The 24,851-nt window shown below is 42.7% G+C and overlaps 1 protein-coding gene across 2 annotated transcripts in view; it reads left to right on the top strand.

Moving 5' to 3' along the window:
- The first annotated feature begins 304 nt into the window (after positions 1 to 304).
- LOC125458507 (gastrotropin-like) overlaps positions 305 to 24,851 on the top strand; it is a 37,471-nt gene continuing 12,924 nt past the window's right edge. The window contains exons 1-5 of one of the 2 annotated variants that reach the window (XM_048543829.2): positions 305 to 379; positions 4,076 to 4,146; positions 12,424 to 12,596; positions 21,459 to 21,548; positions 21,657 to 21,808. In XM_048543829.2, coding sequence (XP_048399786.1) covers positions 357 to 379; positions 4,076 to 4,146; positions 12,424 to 12,596; positions 21,459 to 21,548; positions 21,657 to 21,710 — 411 coding nt within the window. In that variant the 5' untranslated portion in view covers positions 305 to 356 and the 3' untranslated portion in view covers positions 21,711 to 21,808. Of the gene's footprint in view, positions 380 to 4,075; positions 4,147 to 12,423; positions 12,597 to 21,458; positions 21,549 to 21,656; positions 21,809 to 24,851 lie in introns of those variants that run through there. The other variant, XM_048543830.1, reaches the window with a different exon arrangement.

The following is a 24,851-nucleotide window of genomic DNA, read 5'->3' as shown; positions in this document are numbered from 1 at the left end:
GAATGTTGTGGAACTCGATTCGCATTCACTTAATAGTGGCTTGTAACATTTGGCATTGTTCAACTCTAGTGCTGTCCAGTGCCATTAGTATTTTATATGTTTCTATGAGATCATCCTTCATTCACACCATTCATACTTTGACAAACATAAATTAGGGTTATTTAGAAGAGTGAGGTTCTATAAAATTCATGATTGAGGTTGAACACAGTAACCATTTTGGCATGTTTTAAACTCTGTAGAATGCAACGACCACTAGAGGGCTGAAAAGGAAAAAAGAAATACAAGATACATTGAGAGATTAAAAGACTTGTTTAATATTGTGACTTAAAACCCATGTGACTTCCTGCTATCTGTGAATGGTGTCGGTTCACCAGCTCAGGTAAAGTCTTCTTTTAAACACTTGTCTCACATATCAGTTAATGTGACTGTATTTTTTAAAAAGCCACTTTCAGGAACTTACTATTAAATTCTAGAATTTCATTTGGGTAAAAGATTCAATGGCGTCTTTACATTGTTGATAATTTCCAAGATTTAATGATTTTGTGCGCTCATGATTTATGATTCAACCTTCAGGACTGTGTAATTCTCAAATTTTACATTATTTTGCCAAAGTGAAATCCATGCACATAGTAGCCAGTATACTATGTATAATACAGTAATCCACTGATCTGAGCTTACCACCCCAGTCATACTGTTGGTTTTAGAAGAAGAGCTTTATCATAAAAGACACCTTTTTTTGGAGAATGGAAATCTCTTGGCGGTAGACAGCAAAACTTGCCTTTGTCTCTCCCTTAAGTGCAAAGGATTTTATGCCCGCGAAAGTTGACAGGATGTTTCACACAGATCATGTCTGGAATCAGGTCACTCAATCTCCCCAGTACTGACTCATTCAGCATCTCTTCTGAGAAGTTTGTGCTTAGAGTATTTTTTATTTTTCACTTCAACGTTGCATGCTTATAAAGTAGAAGATTTTTCTTAAGTGAGAAAAGGAGGCAATTCGACTCATTTACTTTTGCAGCTTCGGTTACCTGGCCCAGATAATACACATTTACAAACATTAATTTTTGTCTTGTGAAACAGATGAGTCAGCTATACAAATAATATGATACCTTTCCACTCCAGTTGAAAGTTGAATGTGATGTTTATGATAGATGTAAGCAGTATGGCAGTAAAATTACAAAATGCACAAAGTATTTAAGAGTGAAGATAACTAACTTTCAGAGAAAGAATCAAAGGTCATTACAAACATTAGCATGAAAACCATTAACTGTCATCTATCAACTTCACCTGATCTTTATTAAAATGTATATTTATGTAACTTGTACAATATAAAATATTGTTTTAAGCTGATTAAAAATAACTTGAATACATACTTTATAAATGAAATGTCTCCGCATGTTTCACAAGGACTGGAGGTTTATGGTTTGAACTATTTATTCTTTGAAGTTAAGCAACATTCTTAATAAGGCAGCAAGATTTGAACTCTGCGTTTTCAGATTATTCAAATAAAGTGACTTTGGAGTAGTTTGTCTTCAGACTATTTCTAGCTTTGACAAGAGTTATTTATAAAAGATAACATACAGATGTCTGGAGTCTAGAGTTGTGGCCTTTGCTTCGGTCGAATATTATTAATTATCCCATATCTAATTTTATCCCATATCTATTTTGCTGCCATTTTTCATCTGTTCATCTCTGCACAGATTTAGGTCTAGCATTTTCAAAATTCACATATTTAGGTCTAGCATTTTCAAAATTGTTAAGTCAGACTTTTTTTTAATTTCTCCACGCCCAGAACATCTCATTCAGTAAAATGTATTTCTGCATGATGAGCAAGAAAATAGTTTGTTTGAAGCTGTCTCCACTTGTATTATTACAATAATATCAAAGTCTGCAATCTGGTTTTGTTACATATTTCAGGACTGAGGACATATTATGTTTGCACATGGCCTGGATCAAGTTAGCATTCAGAATATCTAGTGTTGATCCTCAGTATTAAGCTTACTGATATCTTTTCACATTTAGGATCAAAGTTGATCCAAGAGTTTGTCATGAACCAAACAATTCTTCATTCATAGATTTTCTAAATGGATATTTATCAGTGCCACTTCTGTCATTTTCAATTAACTGGGTACTTAACTGGGTAATTCCTGTTTTGCTGGGCATTTATCATTTTTTTAATATATGAAATTCCCAGCGTTGGACATTTTTATTAATTGTAAAATCTCATAAAATTAGACAAAGCTTTTTTTAAATATAAGAGTAGAAAGTGCTGAAGTAACTCAGCAGGTCTGGCAATAGTAGGCTAAATTTACTGGTGCACTTCATAGTGGCCATGCGTTGATGGTTACTTGGGAGTTAGGGACATTTCATACCTGTGGGTGAAGTGGAGAAGTGTTCTTGAAATCACTCTATTGAATGTTCATGTTAACGTCCAATGTTGTACTCGTCACTCCATGTGACATTGTTAAACTTGAAGGCTCACTTGGCCTATCACTCCATGTGTTGTTAAGGACATTGCCTGAGATCGGTCTCAACAGAGATAATTGATAAGTAGTAGGTAAACTCAAAGCCTGCTAAGGACTGTTGTTGGCTAACATCCTGAGGTGGACCCACAAGTGGACATGCTGACCCTGCCTTTTAGGACCCTCATTTTCTTATTTTACTGTGTTCACACTACCCACCACCAGCAACTGAAACTCACCTTCTCCTAAAATCACAACTCCAATGTTACAGGCCACCATTAAATGAATGTGAGTCGAGTTCGAGAACATTCCCTGGAGTCTTCGTGACATGCAAATACTTTATATGTTTAAATAAAATTGCCACATGATTGGCTTCAAGAGGGAGTGTTACCTGGAGACAGGTCTGCCACTTCCAGAAAGACTGAAGACAGCACAGATGTGCTGTGTGCAGACAGAGGTTGTAGGAAATATTTCACTGTTGATTCAAGAATTTGTTAAACCCTTAAAAAAGATCTCTTTGCCCCTCATGCCCTTCACCCTCTACGCACTCCCCAAGCTCCTTCCTTACCAACGCATGCCACCTCTTGCCTTTCAATCCACACGCCCATTATCTCTCAATTTCCATGCCAACCTATGCCCTCTATCCACTTTCCATGAGCTCTTCATACCCTGCATTGTAATGTATCTCTCGCTACCACCCACATGGCCTTTCCTTTTATAGCCTCAATGCAAACTCACTCAACAGACTCAGGAGCCATGCTAAGATTAAATTAAATGAAGTTTGATTATTATTCATTATTTTGTAAAAAAAAATCTGATTACACACACTACATCAAAATACTTTCAAATATTTAATCCCTTTAGAAAACAAACATCTATATTCATAACCCCACACCAAATGCTTTCTTAGCATTTGGACCTGTGAACTGACAAACATCTCATTGTGATAATGGTGGCTTTTGAAATCAATATGAAAACAGAAATCCTGTGCACAGTTACCTCACTAAATCACAGATGTGCAAGTGTAATCTGCCCTAATTCTCCTCCCATTCACACCCACCCTGCCATAGAAAGAAGGGGAACCGGGCTCAGCATTGAACTTCTGGGTTCAGGGCCAGAACCTCCAGTATGACTTTGGGCAAGCCAGACACCCTTTCCATCATGTCAAAAATTCAGTTCAGTTCTTTGTCATTGCTAAAATGTTTTCTGCTTTTATTCTTACAAACAATGCTTCAAATGATTGGTCTGAAGGCAGTAGACAGCAATGTTAGTTATCATTTAATTTTGACCAGGTTGCCTGGATTTACTGTTATCTCCAACAGTTCAGGATATTCATTTCTGTCTTGGAGGACCTTACCCTGGTTGTAACCATTTTGTTATTTAGATCCTTGGTGGTGTAAGCCAGAAGAGCCTTGATTGGTTTAAGCAACACACCACACCTTTTCAAAATAGTTTAACAACTAGCCCTGAAGAATATTCCATAGTTAAAATTTAATGAAAGGTCAAACTAATTGCAGGATAAAGATGGAATATATAGGTTCTGAACATCTTCCACTGTGCTTGCTGCTTTCATTGTTATAGGATTTATTAATTCTCGTATTCAATTTTTACAGCAAAATGAATTTCACCGGCAAATATACATTTGGGAGTGAGGCAAACTATGAACAATTTATGAGGGCTTTAGGTAAGGAATCATTTTGTGATAAGGCAACTACTTAGATCACATGTATATCAATGTATAAGTACAAGTACACAGTGCTTTTTTCAGGAAAAGTTTAGGAAAACAAATTTAATGGGTCATCGTGCAAAAAGTGTCTCACGCAATTAGTAATTTTACAAAGGCACAGCACAGATCCAGAGTTCCTGTTTGTATTAGGTGTAATGAAATTGTAGATGTGAAATAAACAAAAAGTAAATTTTCTATTGTAACCACCTTGCTGACTTATTTGGTTTATCCAATGACTATGTGATCTGTATCAGCTAGAAATGTTTGTTTGATCCTCACTCTGTGCTACCTGAATTGATCTCTGACATGCTGGTTTTTGGCTTGTTACAATCAGCCTTCACCCCTATGATCAAAATGGTCAGTTTTAGCCACATTTTTCAGCCTAATTGCAAGCCCTGCTGAAAGTGAACATCTGTGGATGTTGAATGGGAATTGAATCAGGCAGCTAAAGAAAGCTCTGGGTTGAAAAACTTACCAACATTCACATGCCACATGAATAATTGTCACTAGGGAAAAGCAGCAGAGTGCAACCATTGAAATGTTAATAGCTTGTTTATGCCTTCAGCAGAGGAAGGGGGATGAAAAGCAGCATGCAAAAGAAAACATCTCATTTGGAATTCTTCTAGATATCATTGCTAATAAATCTCTGTTTTGGGCCCAACAAAACCTGCCCTTTTTAATTAACCTCAATCTCGCTTCACTGCCTATCCACCGTATACATCAATGTCCTCTCTATATGTACAAACCATGTTTCTAAAAACCGTTTATACTACTTGCTTCCATGGTCATTTCTATTTTTAAATTGCTTCTCTCAGTTTATACTTGGGGAAAGAGAAGATGACAAAGGGATTTAATGAGCTTGCAATGAGAAAATAATTTTTTTTGTGTTTCAGTCAAGAAAATGCAATGTCTTCCATACTGTTATTTTTTCACAATGTAAGCTTTTAAAAACAACTGGGGGAACAATAAGAAGTCAAAAAGTCAAGAACTAGTTCACTTACTTGACCTTTGGGGAGGTGAATTTAACAAATTTCATTTGCGAAAGATAAATTTTTATAAAGTACAATAAAACTTGTGATACTCTGGTTTTTATTAGAGATTTGCCCATCTAGAAATTCCTCTATTTGCAATTTCATTTTCTCAATCCCCTGAAGCCATACTCTGTGGAGACCATAGCCTTTAAAATGAGCTGTATAATAATTAGAGATAATGGGAACTGCAGATGCTGGAGAATCCAAGATAATAAAGTGTGGAGCTGGATGAACACAGCAGGCCATGCAGCATCTCAGGAGCACAAAAGCTGACATTTCGGCCTAGACCCTCCATCAGAGAGGGGGATGGCGAGAGGATTCTGGAATAAATAGGGAGAGACGGGGAGGCGGACCGAAGATGGAGAGAAAAGAAGATAGGTGGAGAGGAGAGTATAGGTGGGGAGGTAGGGAGGGGATAGGTCAGTCCAGGGAAGACGGACAGGTCAAGGAGGCGGGATGAGGTTAGTTGGTAGGAAATGGAGGTGCGGCTTGAGGTGGGAGGAAGGGATGGGTGAGAGGAAGAACAGGTTAGGGAGGCAGAGACAGGCTGGGCTGGTTTTGGGATGCAGTGGGGGGAGGGGATGAGCTGGGCTGGTTTTGGGATGCAGTGGGGGAAGGGGAGATTTTGAAGCTGGTGAAGTCCACATTGATACCTTTGGGCTGCAGAGTTCCCAAGCGGAATGTGAGTTGCTGTTCCTGCAACCTTCGGGTGACATCATTGTGGCACTGCAGGAGGCCCATGATGGACATGTCATCTGAAGAATGGGAGGGGGAGCTGAAATGGTTCGCGACTGGGAGGTTCAGCTGTTTATTGTGAACCGAGCGGAGGTGTTCTGCAAAGCAGTCCCCAAGCCTCCGCTTGGTTTCCCCAATGTAGAGGAAGACACACCGGGTACAATGAATACAGTATACCACATTGGCAGATGTGCAGGTGAACCTCTGCTTAATATGGAAAGTCATTTTGGGGCCTGGGATGGGGGTGAGGGAGGAGGTGTGGGGGCAAGTGTAGCACTTCCTGTGGTTGCAGGGGAAGGTGCCGGGTGTGGTGGGGTTGGAGGGGAGTGTGGAGCGAACAAGGGAGTCATGGAGAGAACAAGGGAGTCATGGAGAGAGTGGTCTCTCTCAGGTAACCAGCTAGAAACTGATGTCCATTTCCAGCCCACCGACTCCCACAGCTACCTAGAATACACCTCCTCCCACCCACACTCCTGCAAAAATTCCATCCCCTATTCCCAATTCCTCCACCTCCGCCGCATCTGCTCCCAGGATAAGGCATTTCACTCCCGCACATCCCAGATGTCCAAGTTCTTCAAGGACCGCAACTTTCCCCCCACAGTAGTCGAGAATGCCCTTGACCGTGTCTCCTGCATTTCCCGCAACACATCCCTCACATCCCGCCCCAAGAGGATCCCCCTCATTCTCACACACCACCCCACCCACCTCCGGATACAACGAATCATCCACCGACACTTCCGCCATCTACAATCCGACCTCACTACCCAAGACATTTTTCCATCCCCACCCTTGTCTGCCTTCCGCAGAGACCCCTCCCATTCTTTAGACGATACATCCATCATGGGCCTTCTGCTGTGCCACAATGATACCACCTGAAGGTTGCAGGAACAGCAACTCACATTCCGCTTGGGAACTCTGCAGCCCAAAGGTATCAATGTGGACTTCACCAGCTTCAAAATCTCCCCTCCCCCCACCGCATCCCAAAACCAGCCGAGTTCATCCCCTCCCCCCACTGCATCACACCACCAGCCCAGCTCATCCCCTCCCCCCACTGCATCCCAAAACCAGCCCAGCCTGTCTCTGCCTCCCTAGCCTGTTCTTCCTCTCACCCATCCCTTCCTCCCACTTCAAGGCGCACCTCCATTTCCTACCTACTAACCTCATCCCACCTCCTTGACGTGTCCATCTTCCCTGGACTGACCTATCCCCTCCCTACCTCCCCACCTATACTCTCCTCTCCACCTATCTTCTTTTCTCTCCATCTTCGGTCTGCCTCCCCCTCCCTCCATATTTATTCCAGAACCCTCTCCTCATTCCCCTCTCTGATGAAGGGTCTAGGCCCGAAACGTCAGCTTTTGTGCTCCTGAGATGTTGCATGGCCTGCTTTATTCATCCAGCCTCACACTTTATTATCTTGTATAATAATTAGGTCAAATACAAAAAATAACACAGCAATAACTCAAAATACTCCTGGGCGTGCTGAGGCAATAATAGTGAAGAGTTTAGAACATAGAACATAGAACATAGAACAGTACAGCACAGAACAGGCCCTTCAGCCCACAATGTTGTGCCGACCATTGATCCTCATGTATGCACCCTCAAATTTCTGTGACCATATGCATGTCCAGCAGTCTCTTAAATGACCCCAATGACCTTGCTTCCACAACTGCTGCTGGCAACGCATTCCATGCTCTCACAACTCTCTGCGTAAAGAACCTGCCTCTGACATCCCCTCTGTACTTTCCACCAACCAGCTTAAAACTATGACCCCTCGTGCTAGTCTAATCCTTAGACTACTGGCAGTGAAATCCACCAGCCTTGCTTTAAAACACAACACTTTTAGTTCATGCAGTACTGAAAAAAATCTGCCACTAAAGAACTAAAATAATTCAAATGTCACTGATAGTCTCATTACGCTAATATTAATCCTGTACTTTAGAAATAATCATTTCTCAAACACATGCTTAAGCTCTGTTTTCCTTGTTATTTTTCTCCATCTTGTGGTTTTTACTTGATCCGTTCCCCTCTTATAACCATTTACCCATCTCTCTTCCTGTTTATCCATCATCGTCCCATCTCTGCTTACTTTATCTCTACTTGCCTTTTCTTCGCCTTTTGTCATCTCGTCTGTGTGTCTCCTTTCCTTCCCTCCTCTCACCATCTAATTAACTCATTTTCTGCAGTTTCCTCCTATTAAATGGCTTTTGTTACATTTGGCTTTAAGTACAAACAGTTAGGCTCGTTTCTTTACTTTCCAAATGCCCATACTTGTCGTGATACAAAGGTTGATGCCACATTTAAGATGTGCCAACAAGAACATAACTTTACAAAGAGTCTTTGGTACATGAAGTAAGTGGCAAATGAATTTCAGTACAGCTGACTGGGAGAAAACCATGTTAGGTGGAAAAAGAAGCATGTATTTCCAAATGGTGGAAAACTAAGTCTAAAGAGATTTATGGGTCCATGTACACAAATATCTAAAATGTAGTGATCTAAGTGGCAAACAAGTTTATAAGATTGATGGAAAGTTAACCTTTATAACTAGAGGGTTAAGAAAAGGAGAATGATTTGGTTCTGCTGCATAAAGACCTAGATTAAACAGCATCTGGACGATTGTGGCCAGTTCCAGACACCACAACTTATAAAGGATGTATTGTTTTTGGAAAGATTGCAAAACAGATTCTCCGAAATGTTACTAGAGATTCAAGGTTACAACACGAACAGCAATTAAATAAACTAGATACGTGTTCCTGAAATACAGAAATTTAAAGTGTGACTTTGAAAGGAATTGAGAGTGTATAAGGGGGAAATAAAAAAATTTCTCTGTTGATGGGAAGGAGAAAATGACATAACCTGAGTAAATTCATTCACGATAGAAATTGGAGAACAATTTTTTTAAGCAAAATGGAGCTGAAGTATGGACCGTACCTCTGTAAAGCAGTTGATGTTAGCACATCCTTGATAGAGTGAAAGTGGAGGAGACGTTTCCACTAGTAGGGGAGACTGTGACCTGAGGGCACAGCTAGGAGTGAAGGTTTAGAATAGAGATTCGGAAGAATTTCTTCAGTTAGAGGCTGGTGCATCTGTGGAACCCATTACCGCAGAAGGCTGTGGAGGCCAAGTCAGTGTATTTAAGACAGATAAATAAGTTCTTGATTAGTAAGGGGATCAGAGGTTACAGAGAAAAGGAAGGAATATATTAAACCATGATCAAATGGCAGAGCAGACTTGTTGGGTCAAGTATTTTGATTCTGCCCATATATCTTATGGTTTTATGATCAAGTATTAGCTTTAAATCAGAGATCAATGGTATTTGTTTTCTACCCAGTAGTGTCCAGGCATGTGGCTAGGATACAGAATACAGTAATGACTGCAGATGCTGGAAGCTAGAGTCATTAAATATGGAACTGGAGAAGCACAGCGGGTCAGACAGCATCCAAGGAGCAAGGAAGTCAGCCATTTTGGGCCGAAACTCTTCATCAGGACTGGTGGATACAGATTAGCTATCATCTTGTTCGTTGGCTGGAGCAGGTTAGCTGGGCTGATTGGCTATTCCTACTTCCTACTTCCTACACACTACTGAAAAGTGCTGTTACTATTCTTCAGGCCCATGTCTATTAAAATTAATATGCCATAGAGGCAATTTGGCTCAGGTGAAAAGAGTTAGTATTAGGAAAAGGGAAGGCACTGTCAATCCCAAGGCTAGCCTGCCTTCCCAGCTGCCAACATTGGAACTTACTCAGTGCTTCTGAAAAGGACATGAATGTCAGCCTTATTCCCAAAACCAGTAAAAGGTGATCATTTTCTGTTCAACTGTCAACAATTTTCATGCCGCCTTTGGTGAGAGGTCTATCTACCTCACCAGTCTATCAAGATGTTTCCCATGTGAGTTTGCTCGCTGAGCTGGAAGGTTAGTTTTCAGACGTTTCGTCACCATTCTAGGCAACATCGTCAGTGAGCCTCCGATGAAGGCTTCGTCGGAGGCTCACTGATGATGTTGCCTAGAATGGTGACGAAACGTCTGAAAACTAACCTTCCAGTTCAGCGAGCAAACTCACATCCAGAACCTCAACCTGAGCTACAAATCTTCTCAAAATGTCTCCCATCTCCAATACTTTTATAACTGCTTGTTGGTAGTACAGAGCTTACGTATTGCTGGAAAGAGAGAAATAAATTGTTATTCTTACAGTTTAAATTGTTGTTCCCTTCGAGATTTGGTATTCTAACAATTCTGTCCTTACAAGTGCAAGTTAAAAAGCTTTTATAATTTGTATCTTTCTTTCAGCAATACTTCCTAACTAATAAACAAATATGTGCTCAAAGTAAATGAAATACATTTTCCTTTCAGAGATTGTAGGAACTGCAGATGCTGGAGAATCTGAGACAACAAGCTGTTCTTTTGTTCTGAAGAAGGGTCTAGGCCCGAAACGTCAGTCTTCTTGCTCCTCTGATGCTGCTTGGCCTGCTGTGTTCATCCAGCTGTGCACATTTTTCTTTCATTTCCCTGTGATGTTTCTCCAGGATTTGCTCATCAATTTCCAGACAATTCTCTTTAATATCTGGACACTCCAACACAATCCTGAATACTTAGTTATCCTACTTATGGCATGAGGGCACACCTATACCTTTGTGAAGGATGAACCATGGAAACATTGGATTTGCTGTCATATGAATGATGCACAACATTTTTTGTAAGATTTGTTCTAGGAATGCTAGTGTGGATGGTAATATCGACATTTTATGGATGTCCCAAATTGATGTTGAGCAAGTAGCTGTCTTCTTAGAGTAATGCAGCATGGAAACAGGCCCTTTGGCTCAAACTGGTCCATGCTGACCATGGTGCCCACTCAGATGCATATGATCCATATCCCTTTAAACCCTTCCCAACCATGTACCTATCCAAATGTTTTTCAAATCTACCTGCTTCAACCACTTTCTCTGCCAGCCCAATCCATATACACACCAGTCTCTGCATGAAGAAGTTGCCCCTCAGGTTCTCCTTAAATCTATCCCCTCTCACCTTAAACATATGCTCTCTAGTTTCAATTCCCCATCTGTGCGGAAAAGGGCTATATACATTCATCCTATCTATGCCCAGGATAATTTTATACCCCTCAATTAGGTCACCCTCATTCTCCTACATTTCAAGGAATAAAGCCCTATTATGGCCAACCTCTCAATCTAACTCAGGTCTACTAGTCCTGGCAACATCCTCGTAAATCTTCTTTGCACACTTTTCCTGTTTAACTATGTCTTTCCTGTAAAAGACTGACCAAAACTATACACAGTGCTCAAGTGTGGCCTCACCAACAACTTACAGAATTTTAACATAACATCCCAACTCCTATACTCAGTGCTTCGACTGATGAAGGCCAGCATGCTCAATGCTTTCTTCACCAACTTCTTGAACCATTACAGTTCATATGATGCAAGTACAACCAGTATGAATGACTTTGTCACAGTTACCTAATGGGGGGGAACAAACAAAATCAGCTTTGTTCGTCCACGTTTGTAGTAAGGCTGGAACAGCAACTGACGAGGTGATTGACACCTGAAGAAACATCCATAACCGAGTAACCAGTCTCTGAGTAAGAATCACAAAAGTTATATCTCAAAGACGGAGATCATGAAACCTGTAGCGTCTGCACCGGCTGATCAAATGAACATCATTACCTAGAGCCAATCTCCTGTGTTATTGCCATGCCCTTGCACAATATTTCCTTCCATATAATCATCTAATACCTTTCTGAAAGTCCTAATTGAATTTGCCTCCATCACATTTCCAGGCAATACATTGCACACTCTAACTACTTGCAATGTGAAAAAGATTTTTCTTGCATCGCATTTGCTCCTTTTATAAATCACTTTAAGTCTGAGTCCTCTGCAGTTGTTCATTTGCTTGCCGAGTAACAAAACATCTGCACACCAAGGAACATCTAGCTTGGTGAGCAAACAAACAACCTCATTCACCACCTGATCTACAAAATTTTGTTAAGACCTGAGCCCTCTGGCTTTTGATCCTTTTACAAGTGAGACTAGTTTCTTCCTATCTTCTCTATTAAGTGATTTTGTAAGCTTCTATTGGATCTCCTCTTTGCCTTTTCTGCAAGAATATCAGTCCCAACTTTTTCAATCGATCCTCTTAACTGAATTTTTTCATCCTGGAAGCATTCAAACCATCCTGCAGTTTCTCTAATGTGTTCACATTAGTGTCCAGCCCAGAAATTATTTGCACACGTTATTTGAACATTGAACAATCTATCCTTAGCTTCTGCAGGGCTGTGAGAAGCTGTTACTTCTGGTGCTTTAAAGGTAAATTCCAATATTTCGAAGTCATCTCCAGGAAGCCAAATCCATCAGTACTTAAACAGGGAAGAGTGAAGATGAATTAGAGCCAATGACTGTATTCAATATTGTAGATTGTTTCCAATTCTCTGGGTTAACATAGCTCTTATTGTCCACTCTGCAGGTGTACCTGAGGATGCCATTAAGCATGGGAAAAATTTGAAGTTTGATACTGAGATTGTTCAGAATGGAAATGAATTTACTTGGTCTCAAATTTATCCATGCCACACTACAACTAATAAATTTGTTGTTGAGCAGGAGTCAGAATTTGAGACACTGAACTGTGGCAAAGTCAAGGTAAATCTATACATTACTAGCTGATCAACTGAATTCCCTTTGGATTTCTAATGGTAAAAGGTTAGTTTTGTTCATTCTCAGGGAGGGGAGTCTACGTGTTATTGTGAAAGCCATTGTATACATTGGTCAACCATACCACTATACATTTGATAAATGATTTGGTTACATGTATAGACTCAGAAAAAAATCCACCATGACAGTCTGTACAGAATTTGTGAGATGCAAATATGTAGACATAAAACCTGTTTCAATATACAAAATCCAGTAATAAGAGCAATAGAGGTGAAGGTAGCACTAATAGCCCTGGGAGTTCCATCTATCCTGCAGCCCTTGCTCATGTATATATGCGGTATTCATAGCAAATATGTTGATCCGTCGGGATATCTCTGTCTTTCAGCCAGCAATCTTGACTGCTGGTAGAGTGAGGTACACCAAAGTAAATGCAATTAGGTCTGCAGCTACATATGAAAGGAGCCAAGTCCACAGATGAAAGTTTATATTTGAGCCCCAGTTCCAAAAGTCATCTTACCAATTGGTTTAATCTCATCTATCTCATCTTTAATTCTTTTGGTGTGTCATATTGTTCGAGCAAAGGTTTGGTGGGTGCTCATTAACTGCATTCTAGCTTGATCCAACTTCTGCGGCAGATGTTTTATATCTGTGTCATATTTCTCAAAATATTTTCGGAGAGATTCTCTTCATTGTCACCTGCATTTATGAATGTTGCTCGCCTTCAGTGAATGTCAATTGGTTCTATTGTGCCTATCCGTGCAGGTATGAGGTTCAATACAAAAAGTGGCATCAGTGACATTACAGGTTGAATCCCTGTAATGTTTTTCTTGATTAATATGGTGACATAATATTCGCCTTCTTCCCTCAATGAGACTGCTGTGATGTCAGTCTTCCAACTCCGAGCCTCCAAAGTGCAGTTTAAATCAATAATTGATTTAAAATCACATTGGGTAAAATCATTAGGGTATACTGTGCATGAATATGTAAGGTATGCCCTTTGTTCTGATTTACTTAGACTGATCCCTATCAGTGACTCCTTTCTTTCTATAGCATATCGGAGAGTATCATGGTACCCCTTCCACATTTTTTTTATAATGCCAACGTTTTCTTCAAAGATTCTCAATCCCACTCTGCCATTAGGAATGATTGGGATTCCTAGCACCAAGTCTAGGACCTCTCCAATATGTCCTTGCAACTGTCATTGAAGCACACCTTGGTTAACTGCCTCAGTAGGCAGCTGGAAGTGTTGACATAGATAATAAAATGTGAGGCTGGATGAACACAGCAGGCCAAGCAGCATCTCAGGAGCACAAAAGCTGACGTTTCGGGCCTAGACCCTTCATCAGAGAGGGGGATGGGGGGAGGGAACTGGAATAAATAGGGAGAGAGGGGGAGGCAGACCGAAGATGGAGAGTAAAGAAGATAGGTGGAGAGGGTGTAGGTGGGGAGGTAGGGAGGGGATAGGTCAGTCCAGGGAAGACGGACAGGTCAAGGAGGTGGGATGAGGTTAGTAGGTAGCTGGGGGTGCGGCTTGGGGTGGGAGGAAGGGATGGGTGAGAGGAAGAACCGGTTAGGGAGGCAGAGACAGGTTGGACTGGTTTTGGGATGCAGTGGGTGGGGGGGAAGAGCTGGGCTGGTTGTGTGGTGCAGTGGGGGGAGGGGATGAACTGGGCTGGTTTAGGGAAATGTTGACATGCCTTCTCTCCTGGATCAATGTTCGAACTGTTCATTGCTGATCCAGGATGGGACATACCCATGGCTTGCCTTGCTAAGTTGTCCTAAGAAGTCCTCCCTACATTGCTCAACCATCAGTTTCCATTGACGCAACAGAGGGTGTGATTTTGCAGCCTGCTCTCATCCATAAATTTACCCTGGTTGATGACCTTTGAGTGTGGTCACTAGATGATGACTAGTCTGATTTCCCCATCAGTTGTCCTGCTGTCTCCTATATGCTGTCCTCGTTTAATTTATCCAAAGCTTATTTGACTTGTTGAGTCAAAATTCTGAATTTATTATCCAAATTAACTAAATTTGACACTCCTTTCCTATATGCTGTAGCTAGATAATTAAAGAGTTCCCTTCTTTCACACTTAATAGTCATGGATTGAGATTTACTCTCATATTTCCCTGTCCCTTATCCCATTATCCTATGAGACAGTACAGTCAATTCAGTGAGGAAGGGCACCACTCCATTAGTTCGGTCCCTGATGTATCTATTATTATTGGTATTAATTCATGGTGGAGATTGTTGAACAAAATTTTGCCTGTGGGCTTAATTTCCCAGTCTGTCACATGAACCAGGAATGCTTGTGAGACAAGCTGGGGAGAGGGCCTTTACTACCAGCCCTTGCCCTGTTTCTAATTTCATATTCTAGAAATTCTCCCTGCTGGGGTCTCTCAGGGCATTTTTAGCTAAACTCTAATCCTTTGTTGAGGCTGTATGCTTGGCATCTCACCAGCATGTACACATTTTCAGAGAGCCCCACCAATCATCTGTGATCCCAATGCTCGTGAAACAAAGTGCTGAACTCCCATTGGGTTTTCTGAACACCATAAGTTAATTACTACACCTGAAATTAACCAATTTTGTGGGGTGGACCCAAAGGATCCTATCCATGCACACCACAGCATCAGATGGGTCAAACCATAAGTATCCTGGATACCTTGGTTTCCTAGATAACGAAATGTGAGGCTGGATGAACACAGCAGGCCCAGCAGCATCTCAGGAGCACAAAAGCTGACGTTTCGGGCCTAGACCTTTCATCAGAGAGCTTGGTTTCCTATTTGTCCATGCACCATTTTTACATAAAACAATAATACTAACACATAACGGAAGTAAAAGGCTTCGCATAGACTTCATTGTTGTCTTGGAGTATTTTCTCTGACACACTTCTGAGAAGAGATCATTGTTCAACATCTGACTCATATTTTATGTAACATTACTCAACTGTCAAGTTGTCCGCCATTCCTGGCACCCCTTCTTTTTGGATATATGATGGATGATTGTTAGACTTCAGTGAATGGTGAAAATTGAGTCAGGGTTATATGGGTGTGTCCATCATGCCAAGGGTCGATTCTCCATTCTTATTAGAGATGACCATCATTACAGGGGAAGGGAAATCATCTTCCTCGGATCCTAATTGGTTTTATATTTCATGTCGGTGGCACTGTGGTCTGCACGTACGTTGGGAGACTGTTTGGGAGCATGACGTGTAGCTTGAAAGGAAATCAGCATCGGACCGCTCATCCCTGACGGCATTGGAGAATGGGAGAGGGGAATCCTGAGGTACGAAGGTCAGATCTGCAGTCGGGGCTGAGGGGTTACTGGGATCGTCCAGCTCTCAGCTTGTTTCAGGCTCCATGTGTCCAGTCAGAGTGTGTGAAGGTCATTGGACTTCATTTGGTTTAACAACAGAAGTTTACATAGCGAGGGTCTAACTTTATCCACAATGGAGTTGGATTCTGAAAACCTGGGGACTAGGAAGGAAACAGGCTGATAGATTTGACCATAAGTTGTTACCCCACCTCATCTCTGAGGGATGAACTTTGCCATTGAAAAAAGCCCAACTCTGTTTATTTTGTGTTGTGCCAATTTTTATGGCTGCAGCCATTTGCACAGTTTTTATGTTTTCCATTAGGATGTGGGCAGTAGGTTTGTGTGTGAGAGCATTTATTTCGAGCTCATAGAATTCCTACATTGTGGAAGTGGGCCATTCAGCCCATTAAGTGCACACCAACACTCTGAAGAGCACCCACAACTGCGCCCCCCTCACCCTATACCCGCAACCTTGCATTTTCCAAATCCACCTAACCTACACATCTCTAGACAATATGGGATAACAACATGTAGAGCTGGATGAACACAGCAGGCCAAGCAGCAACAGAGGAGCAGGAAAGCTGACTTTGCATGGAAGGAAAGAAGAAGAAGGGCACCATAAGAAGGGCAGGCAGTTGGCAGAGTGAACCCCTCCACAGCCTGCTGCCTGGACCTTTTTTTTGCCAGCCTAACCAGGCCCAGGAGGAGATTCTCCAACCTGCCTATAGTGCTGTTTTTACTTTTTTATTACTGGGAAAACACCAGTTGTATGAATAACTTTATTAGTATTCCACCACCAGAAAAAACACCCATGTGGCCAGGAAGCCAGTGACAAGCAGATCCCTGGCAGGGGACATGCTCACATGAAATGAATGTAAAGGGAAGGGTAAGGACTAAACCAAAACAACATTGGAGGAGGAAGTGAAGCACTCCACCACCGCAGTGCCCAACTCTCCCTAAAAGCATTGAGAGCATTGGTGGACATCTGAGCTTGAGCATAACTGCGGAAATGCGAGAAGCATTCAGCCCCCTCCACAGCTGGATATGTTAATGGCCAGGCCCAGGAGCAGACCTCTGGGGAGATCCTCCAACCTGACTGCAGACCTGTTCTTATACCTTTTTGGATGCTTTTCTGAAACTATAGTTTTGGTCAATCAGAGAATGTCACTCGTTAGTTCAAAATGTTACCAATCATTTTGGATGGCTTGCTAAAGTTTGTTTCTTTGTATAGTAAGGCCTGGTTGCCTTTGTGACTTGTTTTTATTTGAACATATGCATTCCTCCTCTTAATTGAACTGTTGATGAAATGTATCCTGTTGCACTGTGCTAATGTCATTAGCACCTGGCTGTTGGGTTTGTACTGTGTCTGGTTTCTGCATTTGCAATTTTCAGAGCTTTACTTGGCCAACATACCCAGCATCCATTGCTGTTTGGCTAAACTGGCAATCTACTTGTGTTGTAACAGCCATGAGGAATAATTCAAACAGATCCGCTCCAGAGAGCAGGTGATTCGCTTGACCTGTGTGCTATTAAGGGCTCTTGTATTGTAATGGTAGTGTTCCTGTGCCTGGAATAGGAGTCTGTGCTTCAAGTTCCTTCTGCACTAGAAGCCTGTTGAAACATGTCTGCATAGGTAGATTAAAAATATCTTCACCAGCATCCTCAATGACTTCAGAGATAAATGAGCACTGTGGGACCTGGAATGCATTATTCACCCAGCAACACTATTGATTTATTCACTTCCCTTAGTGCCTCCCTTTCTTTGTTGATTTAACTTTATTACTGTGGAGAATTGTTTGTGATTTAACTAATTGGGTGATCATGTAGTTTGGTGGTATGTTGCAAGAGAAGAAAAGACAAAGCTGAATTCTATTATTTTGATTAATTCTCTTCCTTGTTTCTCCATATTTTTGTTTTATTTTTGTTATTGTCACACTGTCCTTGATGGGCAGCATTTGCAATTTGTGAATTGGACTTGGGTTTAATTAGTAGTGGGTTATTAAAAATGATCTGAGTTCCTCCCCAGTAAGGTCCAGAAATAAATGGTGCAAGCTTGTACTGTACTATAGGTTTACAATAAAAGCAATGCAAATCTCTGAAAATCTTCAGCTGCCTAATTTGCATTATGGATATTGGTGTGCACGTGAGGAAAGATGGATTTTTTTAAAGCTAGACTCACTTCTGCTACACTTAATTGTGCCTTACAACCTAGAGGTTTCTCTGTATTTCACATGGACCTCACAGCATCCTTGGGCAAGGCAAGGGGCATTGGGATTTGCCTCCTGATCAACACCTCCTGGTGCTCAGATGTGGCCTGGTCCATATTCAAGAATTCAGGAGCCAAACTACAACAAGTATGCCACCACCAGCACAGACTTCATTAGTAAGTGTGTAGAAGACTATGTGCTGAAAATGTTAATCCGAACTAGAATCCATGGATGAACCGAAAGATCCAACCTCTACTGAGGTGTACAAGTTAGACAGCCCTGATGTCTACAGGCAATCCAGGTATGATCTTTGTAAGGCCATCAAAGATGCCAAGACGCAATACCAAACTAAGTTTGAGACGCAGATAAACCACACTGACACCCGCTGTTTGTCGCAAGGCTTACATGACATAACAGGTTATGAAGTGAAGTCAAACAGAATCGCAGACAACCGTACATCCCTACTGGAAGAGCTCAATGCACTCTGTGCTCGGTTTGAACAGAAGATCAGTGAAATGCTGTTGTCTATCCCAATGGCCTCGAATATACCTGTATCCATTGTCACCACTGTAGACATTAGATCAGCCTTCCTGAGAGTGATCCCATGGAAAGCAAATGGCTCTGATGTAGTCCCCAACCATGCACTCAAATCCTATGTGGACCAGCTGGCAGGAGATTTGCAGACATTTTTAATTTCTCCTTTTTTCAATCTGTAGTCCCCAGCTACTTCAGAAAAACCTCCATAACTGTGAAGGGCTTCGAGCACTTAATCATGGCTCACATCAACTCCAGCCAACAAAATTTCCTTGATTCTTTCCCATTTGCCTACTGACTCAACAGGTTCACAGCAGATGCCATCTCCCTGGCCCTACATTCATCCCTGGAACATTTGGATAACAACGACACCTACATCAAGCTCCTACTTATTGACTACAGTTCTGCCTTCAACACTGTAATTCCACAGAAACACATCTCTAAACTCCAAGACCTAGGTCTCGGCTTCCCCCTCCACAACTGGATTCTCAACTTACTGACCCATAGACTGAAATCAGTAAGAATGGGCCACAACATCCCTCCACCATAATCTTCAACACCACTGCTCTGCAAGTCCCCTACTGTACTTTTCATACACTCATGACTGTGTGGCCAAATTCTGCCCCAACTCCATTTACAAGTTTGCTAATAACATCAATGTTGTATGTTGGATCTCAAATAATAATGAGACAGAATACAGAAAAGAGATCATGTGCTTAGTGGCATGGTGTAAAGACAACAACAGCTCCATCAGCATCGGTAAAATGAAGGAGTTGGTCGTTGACCACAGAAAGCGAAGTGGAGGGCATGCCCAGCTTGCATCAATGTTGGTGAGGTGGAGATATTCAAGAGCATTAAGTTCCTGGGAGTGACAATCACCAACAATCTATTCTGGTCCACCCACATCAACATGACGGTCAGAAGGCTCGACAATGTCTCTACTTCCTCAAGTGTCTAAGGAAATTCAGCATGTCCACAAGGGCTTCTACCAACTTTTGTAGACGCACCCTAGAAAGCAACCTATCTGGGTGCATCACAATGTGGTTTGGCAACTGCTGTTCCCAAGACCACAAGAAACTACAGAGAGTCATGAAGACAGTCCAGATCATCACACAGACCAGCCTTCCTTCAATCCAAACATACCACTATCTGGGGAAAGCAACCAACATAATTAAAGATCCTTCCCAGCCTGATCATTCTCACTGCCACCCTTTTCTGTCAGGTGGAAGATATAAAAGTTTGAATACACATACAAATAGATTCAAGAACAGCTTCTTCCATACTATTATCGGACTGTTGAACAGACCTCTCAAATGTTAATTCGGATGTCTCTCTCGCTGTCTCTCTGCACCTTCTCTGTGATTATAACATTGTATTCTGCACTCCGTTGTGCTACCATAGTGGACTTTTAATAATATGATCTGCCTATAAAGTAAGCAAAACAACACTTTTTACCGAATCTCATAAGTGTAATAACAATAAATCAATCAATCAAAACATTTGTAACCAAAGGAAAAAATAACAAATCTGGATTCATGAAAGATTTACACTTAAAGTCATTGTCCAAGTGCAGTATTACAGAGTGTAGCATGTCATGCACCAATCTCTGCTTGCAGAGGTTTCGATCTCCATGAAATCAAGTCGAGCGGAGTTAGCTGCTTCCCCAGAAGAGACAGGTAATTGGAGGTAACCAGGCTATTTAGATAGACTCCTGAAACGAGGTTGTTCTCTTGTTTAAAAAAGAAACTACAGGAACATTACCTACTGCAACAATCGCTGCATGTTATGTGATTAGGTTGATCTCCTTGTTTCCCCGCAGTTTATTCTTGCAAGCTGAGAACAGAAGATCTTAGTTGTTTGGAATTTGAAACAGAGTTGAAAAAGAAACTGCTAAAACAGGAATCCAGCTCTGCATCCAGCAGCAATACTAGCATTTTTTTTTTAACACAGTGCAGACAGCAAATTAGTTAACATATCATTCTCAATGTGCTACATTGTTCTCATTGTTGGATTTATAGGAAAACACAAACGTGAACACAATCTAAATATACAGAATTGGAATCTATTTCTGAATACTGATCTGAATGTTGTGAGAGAAGTTGTGTATATTCTTTTGCAACTGAATGGTGCAGTTCCATCAAAATTGAAGTTTTATTCACTTTGTATTCTGGAAGAATTGGAAGCAAAATATACTCAAACTGCAATAAATAAATTTAAATAAAATGGATAGATCTATATATTCATTCTACTGCCTATATAGTTAATGCATCATGCAAGCCAGAGCATTCCATTTTCAAAGGCTGGATAGTGCTGCCCTCAATCAGGACATTAGTCACCTTTCATCCCCTTCCAAAAAGAGACCCTCCAGGGTGTAGTGCTATTCAAAACATATGTAGATATTGAGTAAAGACATATTATATACTGATGGCACCATATTTATGAATTATTATTGTTAATAGAGCTTAACTTCAATCGAATTCAGCACTGCATCTTCAAAAGATATCCTGCCAATCCCCCATAACTCAGTAGGAGCATCTTTCCCCGGAGATTAGTTAGAATGTAGATTTCCCTGTCACTTGTATTAGAGGTGAATAGCATTTGGGGTAAATTAGAATAGCTCTTGAGGCGGGGAGAAGGAATAGGTGAGTATGCTGAAGGGGTTAGATGAAAGGAGTTTAAGGAAAGTATAGGTGGAACATAAATGACACCATGGACCAGTTGGGTTGAATTGTCTATTTCTGTGCTGTAAATTCTACATAATAATTGAGAAATGGCTCCTTTGGTTTACTTCAGGTCACAGCACACCAGGATGGAGGAAAACTCCATATGAATTTTCCTAAGTATGTTCATACTGCTACCATTGAAGGAGGAAAACTGGTTGAAGTGAGTATGCAAGTTACATTTTTTATGTTAATTTAATATTTTCCAAATGGGCTGTTTTATTGTGCAATGGGTCCTTCACTTAAAGACTAAATTTCTTCTTGTATACAGACTTCAGTGTGTAAAGGGATCACTTTAAAACGATTCCATAAGAAAACAGTTTAAGATGATGAAGACTGCTGTTTCCAAGAATCACTGCTCATGCTAAAATAACTTTGTAGTAAATAACATTGTACTTGACCAAATAAAGGAAGTACGATACCACCGATTAAAATATATGATTAAAGCAAGCCGAAAAATGAGGATTTCTGATTGTCTTTTTGTTCTCTGAAAATTAAACAGTTACCACTGCTTGTTAACAGTACGGTACGGTGCTGCTACACCTGCCCCTACACCTCCCCCCTCACCCCCATCCCAGGCCCCAAAAAGACCTTCCACATCAAACAGATGTTCACCTGCACATCTACTAACCACCCCCTTGATCATGACCCCAACCCCGAGCACCAAGCCATCATCTCCAATACCATCCATGACCTCATCACCACAGGTGACCTCCCACCCACAGCCGCCAACCTCATTGTTCCCCAACCCCGTACTGCCCGTTTCTATCTCCTTCCCAAAATCCACAAACCCGCCTGCCCTGACGAACCTATTATCTCCGCCTGCTCCCGCCCCACCGAACTCACCTCCACTGATCTGGACTCCATTTTCTCCCCCTTGGTCCAGGAACTCCCCACCTACGTCCGTGACACCACCCACGCCCTCCACTTCCTTCAGAACTTCCAATTCCCTGGCCCCAAACACCTCATTTTCACCATGGACGTCCAGTCCCTATACACCTGCATTCCTCATGCAGATGGCCTTCTTCCTGTCCCGCAGGCCCGACCAGTCCCCCTCTACCGACACCCTCATCTGCCTAGCTAAACTCGTCCTCACCCTCAACAATTTCTCTTTTGATTCCTCCCACTTCATACAGACAAAGGGGGTGGCCATGGGCACCCGCATGGGCCCAAGCTATGCCTGCCTCTTTGTCGGTTATGTGGAACAGTCCCTCTTCTGCACCTACACTGGCTCCAAACCCCACCTCTTCCTCTGTGACATTGATGACTGTATCGGCCACCTCTTGCTCCCAAGAGGAGCTCAAACAGTTCATCCACTTCACCAACACCTTCCACCACAACCTCGAGTTCACCTGGGCCACCTCCAACACATCCCTCACCTTCCTGGACCTCTCTGTCTCCATCTCAGGCAACCAGCTAGAAACTGATGTCCATTTCAAGCCCACCAACTCCCACAACTACCTAGAATACACCTCCTCCCACCCATCCCCTGGCAAAAATTCCTTCCCCTATTCCCAATTCCTTTGCCTCTGCCGCATTTGCTCCCAGGATGAGGCATTCCACTCCCGCACATCCCAGATGGCCGCATTCCTCAAAGACCACAACATCCCCCCCTGCAGTGACCGAAAACGCCCTTGACTGTGTCTCCCGCATTTCCCGCAACACATCCCTCACACTCCGCCCCCGCAATAACCGCCCGAAGAGAATCCCCCTCGTCCTCACATACCGCTCCACCAACCTCTAGATACAACGCATCATCCTCCAACAGTTCTGCCATCTACAATCCGACCCCACCACCCAAGACATTTTTCCATCCCCACCCTTTTCTGCCTTCTGGAGAGACCACTCTCTCCGTGACTCCCTTGTCTGCTCCACACTCCCCTCCAACCACACCTGGCACCTTCCCCTGCAACCGCAGGAAGTGCTACACTTGCCTCCACACCTCCTCCGTGACCCCCATCCCAGGCCCCAATATGACTTTCCATATTTAGCAGATGTTCACCTGCACATCTGCCAATGTAGTATACTGTATCCACTGTACCCGGTGTGGCTTCCTCTACATTGGAGAAACCAAACGGAGGCTTGGGGACCACGTTGCAGAACACCTCCGCTTGGTTTGCAATAAACAACTGCACCTCCCAGTCGCGAACCATTTTAACTCCCCCTCCCATTCCTTAGACGACATGTCCATCATGGGCCTCCTGCAGTGCCACAATGATGCCAGGAGTTGCAGGAACAGCAACTTATATTCCGCTTGGGAACCCTGCAGCCCAATGGAATCAATGTGGACTTCACAAGCTTCAAAATCTCCCCTTCCCCCACTGCATACCAAAACCAGCCCAGCTCATCCCCCCCTGTCTAACCTGTTCTTCCTCTCACCTATCCCCTCCTCCCACCTCGAACTGCACCTCCATTTCCCACCTACTAACCTCATCCCGCCTCCTTGACCTGTCCATCCTCCCCAGACTGACTTATCCCCTCCCCACCTCCCCACCTATACTCTCCTCTCCACCTATCTTCTCCTCTATCCATCTTCGGTCCGCCTCCCCCTCTCTCCCTATTTATTTCAGAACCCTCTTCCCATCCCCCTCTCTGATGAAGGGTCTAGGCCCGAAACGTCAGCTTTTGTGCTCCTGAGATGCTGCTTGGCCTGCTGTGTTCATCCAGCTTCACACTTTGTTATCGCAGATTCTCCAGCATCTGCAGCTCCTATTATCTCTGCTAATGTAGTATACTGTTTATGCTGTTCCCGATGTGGCCTCCTCTACATCAGCGAAACCAAGCAGGGGCTTGGAGACAACTTTGTGGAACAACTATGCTCGGTTTGTAACAAATGACTGCCGCTCCCAGTTGCAAACCCTTCAACTCCCCCTCCCACTCCTTGGATAACATGTCCATTCTGGGCCTGCTGCAGTGCCACAATGATGCCACCTGAAGGTTGCAGGAACAGCAACTCATACTTCGCTTGGGAACCCTGCGGCCCAATGGAATCAATGTGGACTTCACAAGCTTCAAATTCTCCCCTTCCCCGACTGCATCCCAAGACCAGCCCAGCTAATCCCCACCTCCCTAACCTGTCCATCCTTTCTCCCACCTATCCAGGCCTCCTACCTCAAGCCCCACCAACACTGCCTACCTACCAGCCTCATCCTGCCTCTTTGACCTGTCCATATTCCCTGGACTGACCTACCCCCACCCTAACCCCCCACCTACACTCACCTTTACTGGCTCCATCCCCGCCTCTTTGACCTGTCTGTCTCCTCTCCACCTATCTGCTCCTTTTATCCATCTTCCATCCACCTCCCTCTCTCTGTCTATTTATTTCAGAATCCCCTTCTCCTCCCCCATTTCTGAAAAAGGGTCCAGACCTGAAACATCAGCTTTCCTGCTTGGCCTGCTGTGTTCATCCACACCTTGTGATCTCAGATTCTCCAGCATCTGCAGTTCCCACTATCTCTGTCAAAGA

Source organism: Stegostoma tigrinum, chromosome 13 (assembly GCF_030684315.1).
Source record: "Stegostoma tigrinum isolate sSteTig4 chromosome 13, sSteTig4.hap1, whole genome shotgun sequence".
Taxonomy (NCBI): domain Eukaryota; kingdom Metazoa; phylum Chordata; class Chondrichthyes; order Orectolobiformes; family Stegostomatidae; genus Stegostoma; species Stegostoma tigrinum.
This window is presented reverse-complemented; position numbering and strand designations above follow the sequence as displayed.